Below are 22,947 nucleotides of genomic sequence, written 5' to 3'. Positions count from 1 at the left end.
ATGGCTGAATCCTGAATGACTCCTATTTGTATAAATAGGGCACTATATAGGCAGCAGTGGTAGTTTCTTTTTCCCTGCCATGGAAGCGCACTTGTATACTGAGGAGGAAAGCAATTTGCATTACAGCCGTGAGGCGGCTCGGTTTTCCCTTTCGGGCGCTCTCGTTTTCTGTTAGAATTTGGTAAAGAAAAAAATAAATATTATTTACCAGCTTATCGGGTCCATGAACATAAATGTGACAGCTGACAAGGTCGGGATATAAACGAATCGAATACAAACCACCCGCCGGGACTCCTACTTATGTGGCTCCAGCTTATCCTTGAAGCTGGAGCCGCAGCTGATGAAGCCGGCAGCGCGCAGTGATAAGAAGGGAGAGAAAATAGTGCCAAGTGATTTCGAGGTCTGACTTTTTATTTGGCAACGGTTTTGTGATGCAAATATATCACTCTTTTGAACACGTACTGTTTTGAGACGAAAAACGTTTTACTTTCGTGACCCCAACAAACTTGCTGGACTACTTTCGTCTGGACCAAAACTGGACAAGAACTGGACTCACAGGATGCTGTCAGGGGTAAGTCAGTGTGTTTGCACGACACTATTGATAGGGATGCCATACAGATTCATGTCAAAAATCCCGAACTATCCCTTTAATTTTTGGGGTTTTGTTTTTGAGTAGAGTTTTTATTTCGTCCTCGGTTGGTTCAGCAACATGCTACGCCATTTTGTTTTTCTCTACTTACGGTATACGAGTTGATAGCCTGGTAGTAGAGTATCCAATCAGAGTGCGCTATTGCTCATATCCAGTGAATGTGGATAGAATAATCAACATTATTGCATTTATTAGGGATGGCACTGAAATATATTTTAAAAAATAATATATTAGCACTTTCCATTGTTCAGCCAAAAGAGGAAAAAAGGATAAATATTTAACCTCAAAGACGAATTATATCCAACAGTGTACTACAAAAAAAAAAGGAAAAAAAAAGCCACACTATATAATCATTGACATTTGTAAAGTGATTAAATATGCTATTTAGATACTATTTCTTTCCTGTGCTGGTTAGCACTCACTTTGAGCAACAGATAAACAATGAAAATGTCAGCAATGTGGACATCAGACAACGGATTTAAAAATGTATTTATTTTTACTTATTACTACTGCCAAATGACTGAAAATACCTGATTTAACCTGTTGGTACTATATGATTTAGCAGAGAAAATCAATATCATACAAGCCTAACTACAAATATCTAGCCTCCAGGAGAAAGAACACATGGCTTGTATCCACCTTACACTTCGAAGGGTAACTTCGCACACGGCATTTTGCATTACAAATGTCAATTTTAGCACCCATCAAAATATGAATGATAATGTAACGGGATGGACTGAGGCATACCACAGCTCTACCATTTCACAGCAAGACAGGTTCAAGTCTACAGGAAGTAGAATGCAACAACTACACATGAAGGACCTGTGGCATACAAAACTGGCTCATGTATGATAGAGTTACCTGGCATTTCACTCTCTGCAGTCCAATAGAGCACTGTGTGAAGAACAAACAGCACAGACACAAGTGGGCTTCACAAACAAGTAGGTTCACAGACAATCTTCGCCTTAAATATATTTTGCCTCAGCCATCACGAATCACCAATCAGAATAACCCATAGGACTAAACCTGTTCAGGTGAGCAGTCTAATTTTACTTGGGAGTATATCACTGCAGATGTCCCCAATACCTTCAATGACATTGAGGCAAAATGCAGATACAGGCCAGTTTTAGGTATATTAGGTTATTTTCAAAAGAAAAACCCAATAAATATGTATAGTGTCTGCAACGATTATTAGCACCTCTTATAAAAAGGATAAAGTGTTTATTTAAAAAAAAAAAAGCCACCTTTTGAAGTCGCTTCATCTCACACTGGAGAAGGAAAAAAAAAAAAACTCCAACCTCATCTCATCTCATTATCTCTAGCCGCTTTATCCTTCTACAGGGTCGCAGGCAAGCTGGAGCCTATCCCAGCTGACTACGGGCGAAAGGCGGGGTACACCCTGGACAAATCGCCAGGTCATCACAGGGCTGACATATAGACACAGACAACCATTCAAACCTACGGTCAATTTAGAGTCACCAGTTAACCTAACCTGCATGTCTTTGGACTGTGGGGGAAACCGGAGCACCCGGAGGAAACCCACGCGGACACGGGGAGAACATGCAAACTCCATACAGAAAGGCCCTCGCCGGCCCCGGGGCTCGAACCCAGGACCTTCTTGCTGTGAGGCGACAGCGCTAACCACTACACCACCGTGCCGCCCAAAACTCCAACCTGTAATTGAAAAATTTATTCAGAGAAAAACCAAATCCCTCATCAAGCCACTATTATTGGCACCCCTGGAAATTATAGTGAACACAATCTAACTGAAGAATGTTTCCCATTTAAATTGTTCACTTGAGCTCATTGGCATGTGGAGGAACTTTCGAAGCTGCAATCCATGACTTTCTGAATAACTGGGGTACAAATATGAGGTGACGGGCCAAATTCCATTAGTCATCTATCTACATGGGAAAGATAAGAAAAAACACATACCATAGGAGGAAGTGTGTTGACATTCATAAGTCAGGGAATGGTTATTAAAAATATCTACTCTCCTGAAAATGACCATTTCCACTGTTAGGGCAATAATAAAAAGTGAACAAGTGGAACTGTTACAAATTTGCCTGGAAGAAGACCGAAATTTGTTTTGCACCCCCCCCCCCATGTACAGTGAGCAGGATGGTAAGAGAAGGGGGGAACCAAGGATCACTGCTGGTGAATTGCAAGAAGGTAAAACCTTGGGGTTTCGAAGTCTCCAAAACCATCAGACACCACCTCCATGGCAACAGATTATTTGGAAGGTATGCCAGTAAAAGCACCTTTATCAATTAACCACAAAAGTACAAACGAAAGTTTTGAGAAACACTACGACAACTTTGATATGTTCTATGATCTGATGCAACAAAAACTGAGCTTTTTGGCAATAAAACTCTCAAGGTGGGTTTGGTCTAAAAATAAGGATGGCTATAATGAAAATAACCTTATCCCAACTGTGAGATATGGTGGAAGTTATGTGAGGTTTTGGGGCTGTTTTTGCCTCCAAAAGGCCCTGGAAACCTTGTTAGGATATATGGCATCTTGGACTCCATGAAATGCCAAGACGTTTTAAATCAAAATCTGGCTGCCTCTTCCAGGAAGCTCAAGACATCTGGTTGGCATCTGTAAAGTCAATACAAAAAAAAAGACAAGACTTGTGGTCCATGCCCACAAACACCACCTTATTTCCTACAGAGAAACACTGAAATCTACCCACCCCGATTACTACTCTATCACTGAGAGGAATAAAAACAAAGTCCTCTTCTCTACACTCAGCTTCTTACTGAGCCCAGTGACCTGTCTGCCCACTCACATCTCCCCAGACGATTTTATGAACTTTATAGAAAAAAGTTGATAACATCAATGCTCAGCTTCAGTTATCGATGGGTCCCATCTGTGACCTGCCACCATCATGACTGAAGCATGACTGACTGCTCACAGCATCCAGCCAGATTGATGTCCTGGTTGTCAAAATGACTTCTGGCACGTGTTCAACCTGGACCTCATGTCTACTACCCTGGTTAAAGGCTGTTTATTTCAGCTTTGCCCTCACAATGCGTTTGCAAATCATAAGCCTAGATATAAAAAAAAGTGGGTGGGGGTGGAACGATCGAGCAGACGGGAACTGCAGCGCCTCGTTGTGATGTAGCTCAGGGAATCTCAAGAAACTGGAAGTGCATGCGCACAGCATCTGAAGCCAGGACTTTTAAACATTTTCCACAGGAATACAGACAAGCCCAATTACTTAACATCGCACTTTATTTCGAAATATTATGGTATTAATGCAGTATTATTTTTTGGTACTTCACAATACTGAAAAGGTTTTACATTAAAAATACTGACACCTAAACAAATTCACTCTGACACCGTGAAAATAAAGCAATCTGGCAGACAGATGGCGCACTCTATTGTACACATACTCCATTACTCCAGAGTGTTGAAAATGCTTGAAAACAATGACACAAACAGGCTTGAACAGTAACCGGGAAAATATTTTGCTGTAGCCTTCAGGTAATAAAATAAGTAGAGTACAGTAGATCTACACTAGCACTGTTCTGGTACACCGGATGCAGTCTAATGATTACTTTCCACTGTAATTGTCTATACTAAGCAACATCTCTGTGCCACCCTGTGTTTTTGGGAGGTCTGTATTCAGTAGGCAATTACCGAATTGGAACAAAATTATTTCATCTTGGCCCGAGTTATAAGTTATTGACAGGAATTATTATTATACTAACAATTACATCAGTAAAAGTGCGTGTCCAAATCAACACAAAAATCGTTATCTGACCACAGAATCAACCTTCTGCCATGGCCATCTCAGTCCCCTGACCTGAACATTTATTAAAAAAAAAACCCTGTGGGGTCAGCTGAAGAGGATGGTGCACGAGAGAAGGCCTAGGACCTGGATGATCTGGAGAGATTTTGTAAAGAGGAATGGTATCAGATGCCCTGCTGTGTATTATACAACCTTATAAATATGTTATAGAAAACTCAGTCCTATTTTAATGGTAAAGGTAGGTTGTACAAAGTATTAATTGCAGGAGTACCAATAATCACACCACGTGTTTTTGTTGAAAATTATTTCTTGAGGGATGTGTTTTTCTCTGAATACATTTATTTCAATTAAACGTTGGGTTTTTCTTCATGTTTTCAATGCAAGATGAAGCTACTTCACCAAAAGGTTGTTTTTTTCTGACCCATTTTACTAATCTTTACAAGGGGTGCCAATAATCGTGGAGGGCACTGTATATATAAATGTACTATTTACATTTGAGATAAAAACTTCACACAATCTTTATGAAGGCATGTTATGGCCATGCCTCAACTAGACAAAGGATATACATGCTGTATTACTAAATTAGTAACATGTTACCTTTAGGAATGGCAGGAACAAATCGTTTCTTCCACCAGGGTCTGTTCCTATCCGATTTCTCGTCATCACTGTCCTTTTTGTCATCAAGCTGGACACACACACACACACACACACACACACACAGATAGTGCAGTGCATGCTAGTAAGATCTTGCCCACAACCCCAAATGAGAAAAAGTTGGGACAGTATTGAAAATCCAAATACAAAATAAAGCAGTGATTTCTAAATTTAATTTGACTTGCATTTCATTGCACAGTTTGAATCCAAGGTTTTTCCCATGTTTTGTTTAGTCAACTTCATTTCATTTGTTAATATACATCCATTCCTGTTTTTCAGGTCTGCAACACATTCCAAAAAAGTTGGGACAGGGGTAATCGGGACTAATCATGAGGTAAATTAATTAAATAATGTGATTTCAAACAGGTGATGTCAATGGGTGATTGTAACCATGATTTGGTACAAAATCAGTATCCAGGAAAGCGCTGTGGACTTCTCTGACCTTGAAGGCACCTGGAATGGATCCATCATACAGTGGAAGTGTGTACTGTGGGTAGCCGAATAAGCATTCCAGGGCTTGTTTGGAAGAAACAGATGCCATGTGCTCCAGACCAAAGACGAAAAGGACTGTGTGTGCTGTTACCAGCAACAAGTCCAAAAGCCAGGATCCGTCATCGTATGGGGTTGCATCAGTGCCCTTGGCAAAGGTAACTTACACTTCTGGGACGGCAGCATTAATTCAGAAAAGTACCTTGAGCTTTTGGAGCAACATATGCTGCCTTCAAGATGACACCTTTTCCAAGGATATTTCAACAAGACAATGCAATACCACACACTGCATACATTACCAAGGCATGGCTGCTGAAGCATGTGCCGGTCCCCTCTGTCCCCAATAGAAATTTGTGGCAAATTTTGAAACAAAAAAATGACAACCCCATACTCTTGCACACCTCAAGACCCGTTTGCAGGAAGAAAGGGACAAAACACCTGAAACGCGTCATCAATTGGTGTCTTCAGTCCCTAAAAATTTAAATGCTGTGAGAAGGAATGGCAACACTGCAAAGTGGTAAATGCTTTACCATCCCAACTTTATTTTGAAATGTGTTGCAAAAATCAAAATTGAAATGTGCGTTTGTTTTGGGGGGGGAATAAATAAATAAATAAAAAATATCATGAGGTAAAATATCAAATGTGCTGTTGCATTGTTGAGTGCAAAACAGGTCAAATACTCAAATCATTTTCAGTTTTATTTCAGTTTCTACATACTGTTCCAATATTTTCTGATTTGGGGTAGTAATTAGTTACATTTGATTTGATAAATTTATTAAGGGGGATAAATCATCCAATATAAGATTCAAAATAGGACAATTTTAGTTTTGAAGTACAAACAGACCTGAGGGAACAAAAAAAGTAATACTTTCATTAAATTGTCTTGTAGCAGTCTTGTGCATACTGAACAAATGTTGAAATAGAATGTCCTACACACCTCCACTTTGAGCGAATCTTTGCTTGGGGACGTGGTGGATCCAGTAGCAAAAGCAACCGCTTGGTCCTGATCTTCCACCATGGTCCTGCGATTTATTCCTGGATCACTATTGGGTCTGCGCCCTGCACATACGATGTCTGTGCTGCGGCTCCTGACGAGACGTTCAGGATACGAGTGCCTCTGCTTGGGGTGCTCCGGATCATGGGTGGAGAAGAGAGATGCTCTGGGTTCAGAAGGTCCTATGGCACAAGTCTCTGGGATTGGTGGGTCTGGGGGAGGATGAGGGGGCCTAGCATAGTGTGCCTTAGGCCGAACTACGGTACCAGTACCTGAGTCAGTGAATGAGTGAAAAACACATACACAATCATTTTTTCCTGGTTTAATAATTGCTGACAAATTTTATTTTGACTCATAGCAGTGTTGGCATTTAAAACTAAATTGATAGTTAAGGGTATAAAGTAACCTTAAAGTCAAAAAGTCTTTTTTTTTTAACCATTTGTAAACCCTCTGAATTGTGTGCTGGTCAAGTTTGTTCAAGTTATATTTTCCCCCCTATTTATTAAAAAATTATATATATAAAATTCCCCCCCCCCCCCCCCCCCCCCATTCAAGTACTTCCCTAAAAAAAAAAATCTCATGCAGTGTTACATCATTTGTGGCCATTAGTTGCTACAAATTGGCAGATGTATGCTCTGATCACAGTGAGAACGCTGATGCCAATAGTTCTGCCATTGCTTTGCTGCAACAGCTCCAAATTTGTTTGACTACTGTGGGGTAGAGATTCTAATCTCTGCTATGGAGAACCGCCTCTCTATGACGAGCTCCAGTTTATGACTCCCCGAACATGTTTGCTTTCATATTAAAAAGTAGTCAGTATTCCACATTAGTTTGTGCACAGTGGGTGGAATCAAAAGTTCCCCATTGCCACTTGATACGACACCACTTTGGTTTTGCCTGACCACTGTTTTACCTGAAAACAAAGCATCAGTATTTTGTAAACTGCTTGCATTTTCACATACAAGCTATACGTAGGGAATCAATGCCCTCCTGAATGCCTCTCAACCAACCAGTCATGAATGTTAGCAGTACTTTCTAGGCAGACACTATGTCTATGCTGAGAATCCCATGTGAGTAAAGAACAGATGCTTCCAGTGATGCATGGCCATAACTGTGTTCTCGGTTACTTTCACTTGTTTGAGAATAGTATAAATGGGTCTAATCTGTCTACTCCCACACTAGACCAACTCCACCTGCTCTATTTTTGCTGCCATCGGTCCATGAGGTTTTCTAATGAACTTAATTGGTACCATTTCACAAAATCTAAATACATTTATAGTAATTAAGCATTTATAGAAAATGAATGCTGTAAATGACGAGTGCTGTTCCACATCTAGTACAGCTCCTAGTTAAATCGACCTTGCCAATCAAGACGAGAGCGTCAGCGATGCAGTAGCTCACATAGCTGTATCAATCGCAAAACCAGAGAGTAACTTTTGTGAAGACTTACAATCATCCAAGCAATCAAAATAAAAACCCACAGAGAACACTGCTAGGAAAAGCAAATTTCCAGAAAGTTAATCATGTAGCTTAATTAGCAATTTCTTAATGAGAAATCAACAAACGAAATAGTAACTTTTGCGAAGAACAATTCGCTCTTCAAAAACTAGAAGCAAAATGCATTAAAATCCCAGGAAGGAGTAGTGATTTTCCTCAAAGTTTGTTAACTGGCCTAATTAGCAACTTATGAGAAAAAAACAAAACCAGAGAGTAACTTTTGTGCAGACTGATTAGATCTTCCAAACAAAACAATCCGAATCAAAATCCATTGAAAACTCCGCGAGGAGTAGCAATTTTTGTGAACTGCAGACAGACGGACAGACGCCGCGTGATAGCAATAGTTCATCGCCCTACGGCCAGTGAGCTAAATCAATGTGAGAGAGGCCTTTAGTTGCTTAGAAGTTACCCTGTGTTCCTTTGTGACCTCATGGACTATCACACACCTTATTTTTGGAACGATCTTTGATCAAATCACTCCCGGGGGGACATTTAATTTCCTCCGTCTGTCTGACTGGAGATTGATGGAGTCCAAAATCTTGACCATTTTCCTTTTCCAGCCTGATGATCAACAGCAGCTCTTTTTCGGAGGTTCTCAGAAATCTCATTTGTTTGTGCAATGATGCACTTCGACAAACGTGTTAGGAAGATCAGAGTTTGATAGACCTGTTCTTTAGATAAAACAGGGTGATCACTCATCTGATTGTCCTCCCATTGACTGAAACTACCGAGCTTGCTACTGCCACCATGCTTAATAGTTGGGACACTATTCCTCTGATCATTGTGGCCAAAGAACTCAATCTTTGTCTCATCTGACATTAAAGCTTTCTTCCAGAAGGCTTTTTTTTTGTCCATGTGGTCAGCTGCATACTTTAGGCTACGTTTACACTAGACCGTATCTGTCTCGTTTTCTTCGCGGATGCACTGTCCGTTTACATTAACCCCCCTGAAAAAGCGGGGAAACGGGAATCCGCCAGCGTCCACGTATTCAATCTAGATCGTATCAGCTCCGGTGCTGTGTAAACATTGAGAATACGCGAATACGCTGTGCTGAGCTCTAGCTGGCGTCTCATTGGACAACGTCACTGTGACATCCACCTTCCTGATTCGCTGGCGTTGGTCATGTGACGCGACTGCTGAAAAACGGCGCAGACTTCCGCCTTGTATCACCTTTCATTAGAGTATAAAAGTATGAAAATACTGCAAATACTGATGCAAATACTGCCCATTGTGTAGTTATGATTGTCTTTAGGCTTGCCATCCTTCCACTTGCAAGTAATAAGTGATATGCGCTGGGATCTCACACACAGCGGCTCAGTCCCGAATCGTGGCTTGTTCACTTCACTCGCGCGCTCTGTGAGCTGCGCAGGGCCGGAGTGCGCACCCTCCAGAGGGCACTCGCTGTTCAGGGCGGAGTGATTTGGAGCGCAGGATGCCTGCGGAGCCAAGCGTATCCGCGTATTGGTGTTGCTGTGTGCACGGCTAACGGTTTTATGTAAACGCGAATCGTTTTAAGAACGTTAATCTGATGATCCGCTGATTCGACGTAATGTAAACGTAGCCTTAGTCAAGCCTCTCTTCTTTCCCAGCATCTCAACCATGTCTTGCCCTGGATCCAGAAAGTCAAAAGGTCAAGTTTGTTTCCAGGTTGCTCGCCCAGTGCCATTTACATGCACACACTTAAATGAATTACACTTCAGGGATTACAGACCATGCTACCGCAGATGGGGTTTTAACCGGTGTGCTGGCACCAGTGAGAAGTGGTAGCCGATGCGTCGTCTCACCTGGTGATGGCGAGAAGTACAAAAAGACCAGGTTACCGAAGAGCTCAGCATGGCCAAACTACTCTCAAGTTCGTGTCTTGGAATGTAAGGAGACTGATGGACAGCGACAAGGATCATCCTGAGCGTCACACTGCTTTTGTTGCCAACGAACTGAAGTGACTGAACATTGATGTGGCTGCCCTCAGCGAGACTAGGTTCCCTGACAAAGGTCAACTGCACGAAAATGATGCTGGATACACCTTTTGGAAGGGTCTCCCTAAATCAGACCACCATGTACACGAGGTTGGTTTCGCTATACGTAAACTGATTGGAAACTTGAAGGAGCTGCCTACAGGCATCAGTGAACGACTTACGGTCTCACAACTTGAACTGGCCTGCAATCAGCATACAGTTAGGTCCACAAATATTTGGACAGAGGCAACATTTTTCTAATTTTGGTTTGTACATTACCACAATGAATTGTGAACAAAACAATTCAGATGCAGTTGAAGTTCAGACTTTCAGCTTTAATTCAGTGGGTTGAACAAAATGATTGCATAAAAATGTGAGGAACTAAAGCATTGTTTAAACACAATCCCTTCATTTCAGGGGCTCAAAAGTAACTGGACAAATTAAATAATTGTAAATAAAATGTTCATTTCTAATACTTGGTTGAAAACCCTTTGTTGGCAATGACTGCTTGAAGTCTTGAACTCATGGACATCACCAGACGCTGTGTTTCCTCCTTTTTTAATGCTCTGCCAGGCCTTTACTGCAGCGGTTTTCAGTTGCTGTTTGTTTGTGGGCCTTTCTGTCTGAAGTTTAGTCTTTAACAAGTGAAATGCATGCTCAATTGAGTTGAGATCAGGTGACTGACTTGGCCATTCAAGAATATTCCACTTCTTTGCTTTAATAAACTCCTGGGTTGCTTTGGCTTTATGTTTTGGGTCATTGTCCATCTGTATTATGAAACACCGACCAATCAGTTTGGCTGCATTTGGCTGGATTTGAGCAGACAGTATGTCTCTGAATACCTCAGAATTCATCCGGCTGCTTCTGTCCTGTGTCACATCAATAAACACTAGTGACCCAGTGTCACTGGCAGCCATGCATGCCCAAGCCATCACACTGCCTCCACCGTGTTTTACAGATGATGTGGTATGCTTTGGATCATGAGCTGTACCACGCCTTCGCCATACTTTTTTCTTTCCATCATTCTGGTAGAGGTTGATCTTGGTTTCATCTGTCCAAAGAATGTTCTTCCAGAACTGTGCTGGCTTTTTTAGATGTTTTTTTAGCAAAGTCCAATCTAGCCTTTTTATTCTTGAGGTTTATGAGTGGCTTGCACCATGCAGTGAACCCTCTGTATTTACTTTCATGCAGTCTTCTCTTTATGGTAGATTTGGATATTGATATGCCTACCTCCTGGAGAGTGTTGTTCACTTGGTTGGCTGTTGTGAAGGGGTTTCTCTTCACCATGGAAATTATTCTGCCATCATCCACCACTGTTGTCTTCTGTGGGCGTCCAGGTCTTTTTGCATTGATGAGTTCACCAGTGCTTTCTTTCTTTCTCAGGATGTACCAAACTGTAGATTTTGCCACTCCTAATATTGTAGCCATTTCTCGGATGGGTTTTTTCTGTTTTCGCAGCTTAAGGATGGCTTGTTTCACCTGCATGAGAGCTCCTTTGACCGCATGTTTTCTTCACAGCAAAATCTTCCAAATGCAAGCACCACACCTCAAATCAACTCCAGGCCTTTTATCTGCTTAATTGAGAATGACATAACGAAGGAATTGCCTGCACCTGCCCATGAAATAGCCTTTGAGTCAATTGTCCAATTACTTTTGGTCCCTTTAAAAACAGGGTGGCACAGGTTAAGGAGCTGAAACTCCTAAACCCTTCATCCAATTTTAATGTGGATACCCTCAAATGAAAGCTGAAAGTCTGGACTTTATGTCCATGTCCATTATACAACTATAACTTGAATATGTTTCAGTAAACAGGTAAAAAAAAAAAATAAAATTGTGTCAGTGTCCAAATATATATGGACCTAACTGTATGACAGTGATTAGCACCCATGTTCCAGCGCTTGATGCAGATGTAGTCCAGGATGCCTTCTATACTGCACTGGATCAACTCCTCACAAGGGGTGTTCACACGGCAACTTTTACTCCGGTGTAGCACTGGGGCTGCCCCGGTAGAGCGTTCACACGGTACAAAGTTATACCGGTGTAGCCCCTGAAAGCTGCTTAAACCGGTGCAAATCTAACCCTGCTTGGGAGGTGGTTTAAGAAATTTACTCTAGAGTAAATGCTAGTTTGCAGGGCAGCACCGATATAAAATGGGACGTCTGAACGCTACAGGGGTAGACTCGCTACGCGTGAGGAGAGTTGATTACATACGGGCATTGCATAATTTGCATCCTGGTATTTTGCGCTTCCAAAATGGCGAATATCAACAACAGAACTGTGTGTCTTCCAGTGTTGCCAGATTGGGCAGTTTTAAGTGCATTTTGGCGGATTTGAACATATTTTGGGCTGGAAAACGTCAGCAGTATCTGGCAACACTGGTGTCTTCATCCACGTTGTTTTCCCGGCGCTTGGTGATGCCATGACAACCGGGAAAAGGAAGTACATTTTCACGCATGTGCATATTTCATTTCCGCATAATTACTATCATATAGCACGGTCGCAAAAACTGCCGTGTGAGCGCAAGTGGGGCTGCACCGGTGCTAACACGCTTCTCTCTAGTAAGCAGGTTTGTGACGTGTGAACGCTCCACAAAATTTACACCGGTGTAAGATATATCGCAACAAAATACATCGGTGCAGCATCGATGCAAATATGTGCCGTGTGAACACCCCTACAGATACATCAGTTGCTGACAACTTGGTACTACTTGGTGACTTTAAACGCCCATGTTGGACAGGATAAACACTTGTGGCCTCCCATAGGATCAAATAGATTGAATAAAATGAACTCGAAAGGACTCCTGCTACTTACTATTTGCACAGAGCATAGTTTAGTCATCAACACTATTTTGCATGAAAGACTGGCACAAGGGTACATGGCGACAGCCACGCTCACGCCATTGGCATGTCACTGACTAATTACTAGACAATGACAGACCGTGCATGATGGACACGTGCAGTTACTGGTAGCGATAGCTGTTTCAGTGATAACTGCATGGTGAAGTCCATTTTCAGGCTGCAATTTCGGAAGATCCAACAGCACCCCCCTTTCAAACTTAATGTAGGAAGTTGCAAAAACACTCAAGTCGTTGAAGCTTTGAGGAATATCGACTCACTGAGCAGCTTTTTTTTTGGCTCATTCAGAGGTTCTGGACAGAACAACAAATTCCCCCTGACCTCAGAGATGCCCTAATCATGACTCTGTTCAAGGAGGATGATAAATCTTCCTGCAGTAACTACAGTATTGCAGTATCTCACTTCTCTCAGCAATGGGCCAGCTCTTTACAAAGATCCTGTCGAATCGCCTGACTCCACTCACCGAAGAGGTGCTTCCAGAAAGTCAGTGTGGGTTCGCCAACTGCAGCACTCTTGCATCAGGCATATGAGATTGCCATGAGATCTTTAGAATATTACGCAGACAACGTTGATGAAGATGCTCAAGATGTTGTATATGCCTGCGGTAAGTTGTCCATGTCTCACAGCCATACAGCATGGTTAACACACATGCATGATACACATCGACTTTTGTTGCTGCTTTGATGTCTGTGACCAGAGCCTTGATTCCAGTTTACCAAATGCATCGCATGCCTTCGAGAGTCTATAAGAGATCTCTTCGTCAAGTGTGCTGGATCTAGATAATGTGCTATAGAGGTACACAAATATGTCTACGACTTCTAGTTGTTTACCCTTGACGTATATCGATGGCAGGGTGTATGGGTTGCCTGGTGCTGGTTGTAGCACGACAACTATGAGACTGATAGTAAGTCTGAATTCATCACAGGTGGTTGAAAAGCAGTTTATAAGGAGCTGCAAATCTTTCTCACTGTGAGTAACAAGGTCATAGTCATCAGCATAAAGGAGACCACGAATCAGAGCCACAGATGTCTTAGTTACAGCAGCAAATTGACGGCTGTTGAAAAGCCTTCCTGTTGTGCGATAAATCAAATGTTTTTGCCAACATCGCTTTGTGAAAAAGCCTGCATAATCACTGTGGCAAAAAAGATAAATAGCGTCGGTGCCAGAATATCACCTTGTTTCACTCCAGATTCTACTGGGATAGGTTCTAAGAGCTCACCATCGACACAGACCCATGCTTTCATATTGTCATGAAGAGACTGAATGAGCCCCATGAACTACTCTGGACACCCAAGCTTAAGAAGAACACCCCAAAGACTTAGCCTATGCATAGTGTCAGAAGCCTTCGTGAGGTCGAAGAAACACTGATATAAATCAAGTAGTTGTTCTCTACACTTCTCTTGAACCTGTCGGGCTGTGAAGATCATGTCAGTTCCTCGATTCGGCCTGAAGCCACATTGCGACTCAGGCAGAATGTTTGGCGCAACATGATCCAGCAACCAGTGCAGCAGTACCCTAGCAAACACTTTTCCAACAACTGACAGTCTATAAGAGATATCTCTGTCAAGTGTGTTGGATCTAGATAACGTGCTACCGAGGTACACAAACATGTCTACGACTTCTAGTCATTTACCCTTGACGTATATCAATGGCAGGGTGTATGGCTTGCCTGGTGCTGGTTGCAGCATGACGACAGTTTTCTTGAGACTGATGGTAAGTTTGAATTAATCAATTTCTTGGATTTTATATATAAAATATAATCAATTTCTTGGAGATAGATACACACAAAAATAAATAAACCACACATACATACACACAATTATTAATTGAATTGTGGTATGCTTTAAAAATAAATAAATAAATAAATAAATAAATAAAAGCAGCTTTTACATGCCTTGTAACTGGTGCATAATTGTTTACCACATCCAGCACTGGAGAATTTTAATTAAGATGTTAAAGGTGCAAGAGTTGATTCTAGTGCAAATAACCTTGAAAATATATAGCACACAATTACAAAACTGTTTATGCACAATTGACTTCAGTATAAGTATTATATAGCTGAGAAATCCTGTTTGAGAAAACCATTACAGATCGTAGGGCTCGTCTGTGTTTACATGGGCCTCTTTTGACACAAGGTTGTTTCAGAAAGTTCCAGGACTGTTCCTGTTGCAAACCAACAAAGAGCAGTGAACTCTTGCTTGTGCAGTAGGAGTGAACAATAACTCTTGCAAGGCAGTATTCAGCGTGACGTTCCGCTGTAAACGTCAGTATCCATTAGGGTTGGGCGGTATTACGGTAAGAAGGTATCCCGAGGTATCCAAAAGTACCAACGGTATCGGTCTCATTACCGTCATTTAAAAAAAAAAAAAAAAAAATCTAAATAAATATGGAGTACATGAGGTCATAATATAAAATAATAAATTGAAGATCATCCCGAATAACTGTGTGATCGTATTTTCACTAATTCTATCAATTTCCTAAAGAAGTTCTCATCGCGGGCGGCACGGTGGTGTAGTGGTTAGCGCTGTCGCCTCACAGCAAGAAGGTCCTGGGTTCGAGCCCCGGGGCCGGCAAGGGTCTTTCTGTGCGGAGTTTGCATGTTCTCCCCGTGTCCGCGTGGGTTTCCTCCGGGTGCTCCGGTTTCCCCCACAGTCCAAAGACATGCAGGTTAGGTTAACTGGTGACTCTAAATTGACCGTAGGTGTGAATGGTTGTCTGTGTCTATGTGTCAGCCCTGTGATGACCTGGCGACTTGTCCAGGGTGTACCCCGCCTCTCGCCCGTAGTTAGCTGGGATAGGCTCCAGCTTGCCTGCGACCCTGTAGAAGGATAAAGCGGCTAGAGATAATGAATGAATGAAGTTCTCATCGCGTGCAGGGTTGTTTATGTCGTTACCATGGCAACCCTGCGTGACATTGGGAGTCTGACAGAAAGCTTCGCAAGAGACTGAGACCACGGTTGAAAGATGGCAAGTCAAGATAACGAGTTAGTGGCAAAAAAAAAAAAAAAAAAAAAAAAAAAAACCCGCAGTGTGGCAGTATTTTGGTTTCAAACCAAACGAAAAGGAAGAGCCAGCAATAATGTAAATGACCGCGCAAAATCGAAAAAAATCTAATATGTCCCCTAAGGCACACCATAGCCTGGGGTACTCCACTTCCACGAGATCTCTCCAATGAGTTGTGTTTTGAGTAGGTTACATGAGTAACAACAAGGTAAAATAATATAACGTATGACATTTGGGATGTGGGTAATAAACGTTTGAAATGTCATCTACTGAAGAAACGGAAGAAAACATCGTAGCGTAAACTGTTCGGTTTCTGGTGGGAATTAGCAATGCGCTTGCTATCTTTGTTGGGTGTGTTAAACTGTATGGATTTAAGTGGAATAATTGTAAGGAGTTATGTGATCAAGACAACGTTTTAAGCAAGGTAAGGCCATTTGATTATTAATTTCCCCGCCATGGCATGACGTGGGCCCATATGATTTTGCCTTGTGCAGCTATCACGCATTTGAATTAGGTTCACCTCATTTGCGCTGAAGAATATGGTTTATCGCGCAGTCTAAACGGACTTGGGTGTTGGTTGATTCTTTTTCTTTTCTTTTTTTTATTTCCCATGCTTGAAAGGGTATGATCCTGCTCATCGTGTACTTTTTTTTGATGGAGCAGGTGAAATAGTGCTGCAAATGGCGTTTCAACGCAGACATGTGTAAACGACAGTTGAATGCTATTTTCAAGATGAAGGAAGAGTTGCGTGATGCTTTGAAATATCTCTTAATCCATTCATCAATGCACAAAATTCGCTTTGCTGCTTAATCCATACCACAATGCACATAATTCGCTATGCTGCTTTTAAATAGTACATTTGAGGCATAGGCGCACGTTACACAGTAGGCCGAAACAAAATATTTTTTTCTCGGTAATACCGTATACCCCAGGAAAACACAGAGACAGTTTAAAGGTATCAAAATTTGGATACCGCCCAACCCTAGTATCCATGTTCCACACATTTGTGACAATATGCACAAGCATTGGCGTTTGGCAATGGAAAGCTTTGAAACGCCTCTGCAAGCCTACATCAACGAAACAATGAGCCTGGCGAGGTGTTTTGAGTGGCATTTGCGATTCAAAAGGGGCAGGACATCACTGGAAGACGACATTCTGCCCCTCTTGATGCAAGAATGCCACTCAAAAGTACAGTACTTTGACCAGCTTGCTGCTTAATTGCTGTAGCCCTGCTGAAGCATTTCCCGGGTCTCTGCTGCCGACGCCCACAGTTTGACACAGAATTTGACGTTTGCTCTCTGGTCCGTAGTAAAATCAAATGCGCATGTACACGTCACAAAAACACACGCAACACAGGTCCTGATTATTGAGCGCGTGATGTCACTCGGCATAACTCAAGAGTTACTTCTTGCTCTTGCTGCACGTGCATGACCTTGCCACCCTCTGTTCATTTACAACAGGAACAATCCTGGAACTTTTTGATCACACCTCATGGATACTCAACACCCTTCTGTCCACCCACCTCAGTCTGTTTTTTTTTTTTTGGGGGGGGGGGGGGGGGGGGAAACCTGCAAGTCTCCAGCAGTACCAAATACCTTTCCTGTGAGCAAAAAAGAAACTAGACTGCAGTACTCTTAAGACTATTCCAGGAGAATTTTATTCCCGACACATTACTGGACAAGGAACTAGCAATGTTGCTCCTGGACATGTATATAAATGTTATCTGTATAAAGCTTTGAATAGCCTGCTTTCGAGAATTAATGAAGTAGACATGTTTATCACTTCGAGAGCCAGGTAAGGCAATGCACTGGATAAACTACCTTCACAAAAATGTAAATAATCTAAAGAAATTGCAAATATGCCAATGTTAAAATGTGCTGTCCCAACACAAAATGCATAAAGGTTGGCATGTCTGTATAATGGTGCTCATGTTTAACAGTTAACTACTTAGGATATTTCTGTCATTTAGAGTAGTGTAAAATCATCATTCCAAGACAAAGAGTAAAGAAACTTCATAAAATTCCTAAAAGGAAGTAAAACATGGGAAAGAGAAGCAACTTTTCTGCGACACTGCAGTAACAGACACCTTACAAGCTCATAGGCAACGGTTTTCAATTTATGCACATTTGAAACTTTATATGTTAAAAAACCCTCTGTAATTTTCTTCTGGTCCCAAGAAGTATTGTTAATAAGTAATAATTAAAATAAGTTAGTGCTGATAGCAGAAAATTGCTGTTCGGCGATTTTCGCGACCGCTCGCCGCATGATGTCATTCAAGGCAAACAAACCGCTTGAGTTGAGTCCACTTCCGTTTACTTGCATTGCTGTTCGGCTTGAGTGCAGACGTGCGTTCAGGAATTTCCAAAGAAAAAACATGCCTTATTGTTGTGCAGTGAACTGTAACAACGCGACCAGTTCAGGAAGAAGTTTTTACCTTTTTCCGAGAGAGGAGAAGAGGCGGAGAGAGTGGATTGGCTTTTTCCGGAAGAGAAGAGGAGGAGCGAGAGGGTTGGCTTTTTTCGAAAAAGGAGACGAGGAGGAGAGTGGATTGTGCGTGTGAAGCCAGAGGGTTGTTTTTTTCTGGAAGAGGCGGAGAGAGTGGATTGTGCACGTGAAACAAAATCAAGCAGTCAAAGAAGAAACGGACCAGCAACGCTCAAGCAAAAAGGAGAAGATTGGAGGTAAACATTTTTACCTTTGCTTGCAATTGACAAGTCAAGAATCCTGAGGGATTTTGTACAATCATTGTGGAAATGAAACAAAGGGATATTTCCTCGCTTAGAGTAGGCTATAAATAGTATAAAGCTGCGGATGGCAGGCTAACGTGGCCTACCGGCACACTGACAAGTAATCATTACCTATATCCACTAGGGAGGGTGGTTTAATTATTCTTCAAAAGGACTCTTTAGTATTACGACGAAAGTAAGAATTTATCATAACTACCAGGATAAATTGTTTGGGCGCGAGTCTTGTTGAGGTCCGGGGTCACCGTGATCAGAGTCGGCTGAGTCGCTGTCCGACTCAGAGGCCGCATGGTCAAACCAGTGAGCCACATTCACTGATTGCTTCGCAACAGCCATAGATTCATACATATATGGTTTCACCTCTCGATAGTCAATTTGGGGCGTTCCTACTTCAAAATCGCCATCGATTTCAGACATCGCCTCACAGCAAGAAGGTTCCGAACCCAGAAGCCGGCGAGGGCCTTTCTGTGTGGAGTTTGCATGTTCTCCCCGTGTCTGCGTGGGTTTCCTCCGGGTGCGCCGGTTTCCCCCACAATCCAAAGACATGCAGTTAGGTTGATGTGGGGCGGCCTTGGGCTGAGGTGCCCTTGAGCAAGGTACCTGACCCCTGACTGCTCCCCGGGCGCTCTGGTGTGGCTGCCCACTGCTCTGGGTGTGTATGTGTGTTTTCACTGCTTCAGATGGGTTAAATGCAGAGGATGAATTTCACTGTGCTTGAAAATGTGCATGTGATAGATAAAGGTTTCTTCTTATTATTATTTTATACAACCTCTCCCGACCAAAGTCCATACCAGGGCTTTGAACCGGTTCAAGGAACGAAAACGAAAACCGGGAACTTTTTCTATTTCACATGGAACAGAAACGAAACCAGAAACTTTATTATTTTTTATGTTCCGGAACAGAAACGCTTATTAAAAATAATGGTAACCGGTTAATACCGGTTTTTATTTCGTTCCTCAAAGTTTCCGTAGCCTACAAATAAAAAAGTCATTCTTCTCCTGCGCAAGTTTCTGTGACCCGCTGGGGTTCACTTCCTGTGTGACGTTCGCTGACTGAATGGAGAGAGCGGGAAGGTGGACTACTATCACGTCTCCACGTGATAATAAGTGAGTAAGTGCATTACTGAGTGTCTGAGCAAAGAAGAGCCTGAACGTTGCAACCTCCCTATTGGCTGTTTGTAAAAATGTATAATTGTTGCCCTTCCCATGGGAATCATCGCGGGCTCGAGAGACGAGACCTGACGAGTTAGTTCGTTGGTAGCAGAACAAAATGTCTGGACACAAATCAGGTTTTCAGAAAAGGAAAGAAAATAAACGGAGGGTCGAAAATACAAAAAAGGAGGCAGAAAATGCAAAACGAGTTTTAAGGTAGGACAAATGGTTACTTTTCTGAGGCAGCCCGCCGTGGCTGCAGGCTTTCAGTTGTGTCATTGAATGGTTACTTTTCTGAGGCAGCCCGCCGTGGCTGCCTGCAGGCGTATTTATTATAGCCCATTTAGTTAAAATAGTTGATATAAAATGTTTATAGTTAATGTGATGGTTGTCCTGATTTAGACTGGTGTTTTTTTTTTTTTGGGGGGGGGGGGGTTTGTGCGATGTTGCACCCGGGTCCAGATTAGGGCAGAACCGGCCCTGGCTACATTTCAGGTGTAGTTTGTTTTATGTATGTATATACTTGCATAGATGTGTACTTGGTCTTCCAATATGGCACCTAACAAAATCTCGCGGCGCGGTGACGTCATGCGGTAGCCCTCTATAGGGCCTGACTAGCCTTTGGTAACACACTAAATGAATTATCTTTCATTTTTGGCACTTTTTCTGTTTGTGTAGATGGGAAGACATACTGAGAATCCAAATCGCCAACATTTGAAATAATAATTGTTTTGAATTATTTCTTGTCCTATTTAATGAAGGTTGTAATAGAATTAGCCTACATTTGGCTTAAGCTGGATGAGACAGACACAATTTTATAGCCATTTGTTAAACAGCTGACAGGGAACGTAATTAACCGTTCCGGGAACGAAATTTTTTTGTTCTAACCGGTTCGGGAACGTCTATTTAATGGTGGAACCCAAAACCGGAAACGTTAAAATTCCGTTTCTGTTCGGAACAAACCAATAGGAAAAAAAATTCTGGTTCAAAGCCCTGGTCCATACACGTATGCTCGGTTCGCAAGTAAACACAGAACTGCTCCTGGTCTGTTTGGCTTGAATGACGTCACGACGACGGTCCCCTGGCGGTGAAAGTGCGCATAAGTGAGATGTAAACAAGCCTTCAGAAATTGGGCAAAACAGTATACTTTAACTGTTTTACTTCAATTGTAGGGTGCAAATTAGACACCAGGAAGATTGAATTCGCTTTTTGGGTCGTTCTTCTAGACAATAAAGTTGATATTCTACGTTTCACCTCCGACCATTGCCTATGACCTTTAAAAGGTACCATTATGCGTGTGCTCCCCCCCCCCAAATATTCGCTTTTGTCATTTTATAGGGCAGAACTTTAACTACTCATCATCCATCGACGTGAACATCTAAGCTTCAAAGCTCAGAAGAGCTTATTACGAAGAAAATCAGGACAGTAAAGACACTTTACCTCCTTCATAAATCAATAGAAGCCGAAATTTACATGTTTTAACTTGGTTTGTGAACTGAAGAATGGTCCACTGCACTTGAAAGTGATGTCAGTACAGTGCTTATTGATGCCAACTCTAGCTAGACTCTGAGCCAGCATAGGTTCTGGGGCAGAGCTTTGTGTACATGGGTGGGAATGAGGGCAGGCTGAAGGAGTGTAAAAAAAAAAAATCCCATTGTTGAACTCCAACTACTTAATGGCCAGAGACCATATGCTGACTAACGGAGCTTTAAGTGCATATTCAAATGAGCATAACAAGTGCATATTATTCTTGAGCATAATAAGGGAATGAGAGAAACATTTTCATTGGGTTCTTAGTATTTTGTTGGACACTAGCACAAGGTCATGGAAATAATTTATAATCTCACACTGACATGCAACTATAATACCCCTACAACAGGGCAGGCTGGTTTTTGAACATTACCTTCTCCAGAGGAGAGAGGATCAAACATGGTCAGCAGACTATCAGCTTGAGCAGGTGCACAGGACAAACCATGCGCTCCTGGAGACATGAACAGGGAGAGAGGGGAAAAAAAAAATTAATTAACCCCACTCCAGTAAAGCCTTTAACACCATATCATGTGTCCGGGCACACAAGATTTCAGTGAAACAAATTATAGTTCACTTAATGACTATTTTGATACATGCTTCAACGTTAAAACATGGCTATTTGGGCATGTTTACCGTGTACAGAATCGTCTCCATCTGGGCTTGTGACAGAGTCTTTACCTCCAAAATCTGAGCTACATTCTGAGCGCAGGTCTTCAATCTTGTTGGGGATGTCTTCAGATGTTGCACTAACACCTACCAAAAAAAAAAACCCTATAAATAAAGTTTGTGCAATTTTTAAAATATTTTTCACAAATATTTTTGCAGATTTGAGTGATAGCCTGTAGAAGGTATGCCAACGTTAAAATACGGAGTTCCAACACAAAATGCATAAAGGTTGGCATTTCTGTATAATGGTGCTCATGTTTAACAGTTAACTTCTGCTGCGGATATTTGTCATTAGGAGTAGTGTAAATTCATCACAATTCCAGGGTAAAGAGACTTCCTAAAAGAAAGTAAAAAATGTGTGTGTGTGTGTGTGTGTGGGGGGGGGGGGGGGGGGGGGGGAGCAGTAACTGATGTGACCTTGCAATAACAAAGACCTTATAGGTACCTTATAGGTGAATATACCTTAAAGGTATATGCACTTGCTCTCTCGCTCTCGACTTAATATTTGCTTCGTCACTGTCAAAAACTTTTGACTAACCTCCTCATTCTATCCAATAAACAAGACAAAACTGTCAGACTTTCCAGCTGTAAAGTAACACTAAGCTCACATTTGTACACAATTCAGACTTTACACTGCAAAAAATGGCCTTTCAAAAATAAGAAATAAAAGATTAAAACAAAGCATATTTGCTTGAATCAGGTGAAAAAAATCTGCCAATGGAACTAGTCAAATTTGACTTGGTAAGATTTCTTAAAGCAAGATGAAAAATCTAACCTGTTTTTAGATGAAATAATTCCAAAATAAGATTGGGGAACTTATTATGCAAGATCTGATTAACTCAAAATAATCAAAATAGTTCTTATAACAAGATCGTACTTCTTACATTTAGCCATTCAAGTCATTTTTTTTTAAAGATTTTTTTTGGGCCTTTTCCACCTTTATTGGATAGGACAGTGTAGAGACAGGAAATGAGCGGGAGAGAGACAGGGAGAGATTGGGAAA

General features: G+C 41.8%; 1 protein-coding gene across 6 annotated transcripts in view; it reads right to left on the bottom strand.

Moving 5' to 3' along the window:
- Positions 1-22,947, bottom strand: part of gapvd1 (GTPase activating protein and VPS9 domains 1) — a 271,874-nt gene that overhangs the window by 52,278 nt on the left and 196,649 nt on the right. For 3 of the 6 annotated variants that reach the window (XM_060931729.1, XM_060931728.1, XM_060931734.1), the window contains 5 exons: positions 21,912-22,031; positions 21,652-21,729; positions 6,487-6,815; positions 5,004-5,091; positions 1,511-1,543 (listed from right to left, as the gene is read on the bottom strand). In XM_060931729.1, coding sequence (XP_060787712.1) covers positions 1,511-1,543; positions 5,004-5,091; positions 6,487-6,815; positions 21,652-21,729; positions 21,912-22,031 — 648 coding nt within the window. The remainder of the gene's footprint in view (positions 1-1,510; positions 1,544-5,003; positions 5,092-6,486; positions 6,816-21,651; positions 21,730-21,911; positions 22,032-22,947) is intronic. The other 3 variants (XM_060931730.1, XM_060931731.1, XM_060931732.1) reach the window with 2 other exon arrangements.

The sequence above is a fragment of the Neoarius graeffei genome, chromosome 10, assembly GCF_027579695.1.
Source record: "Neoarius graeffei isolate fNeoGra1 chromosome 10, fNeoGra1.pri, whole genome shotgun sequence".
Lineage (NCBI taxonomy): Eukaryota > Metazoa > Chordata > Actinopteri > Siluriformes > Ariidae > Neoarius > Neoarius graeffei.
The sequence above is the reverse complement of the archived record's forward strand: the minus strand, read 5'-3'. Positions and strand labels throughout refer to the sequence as shown.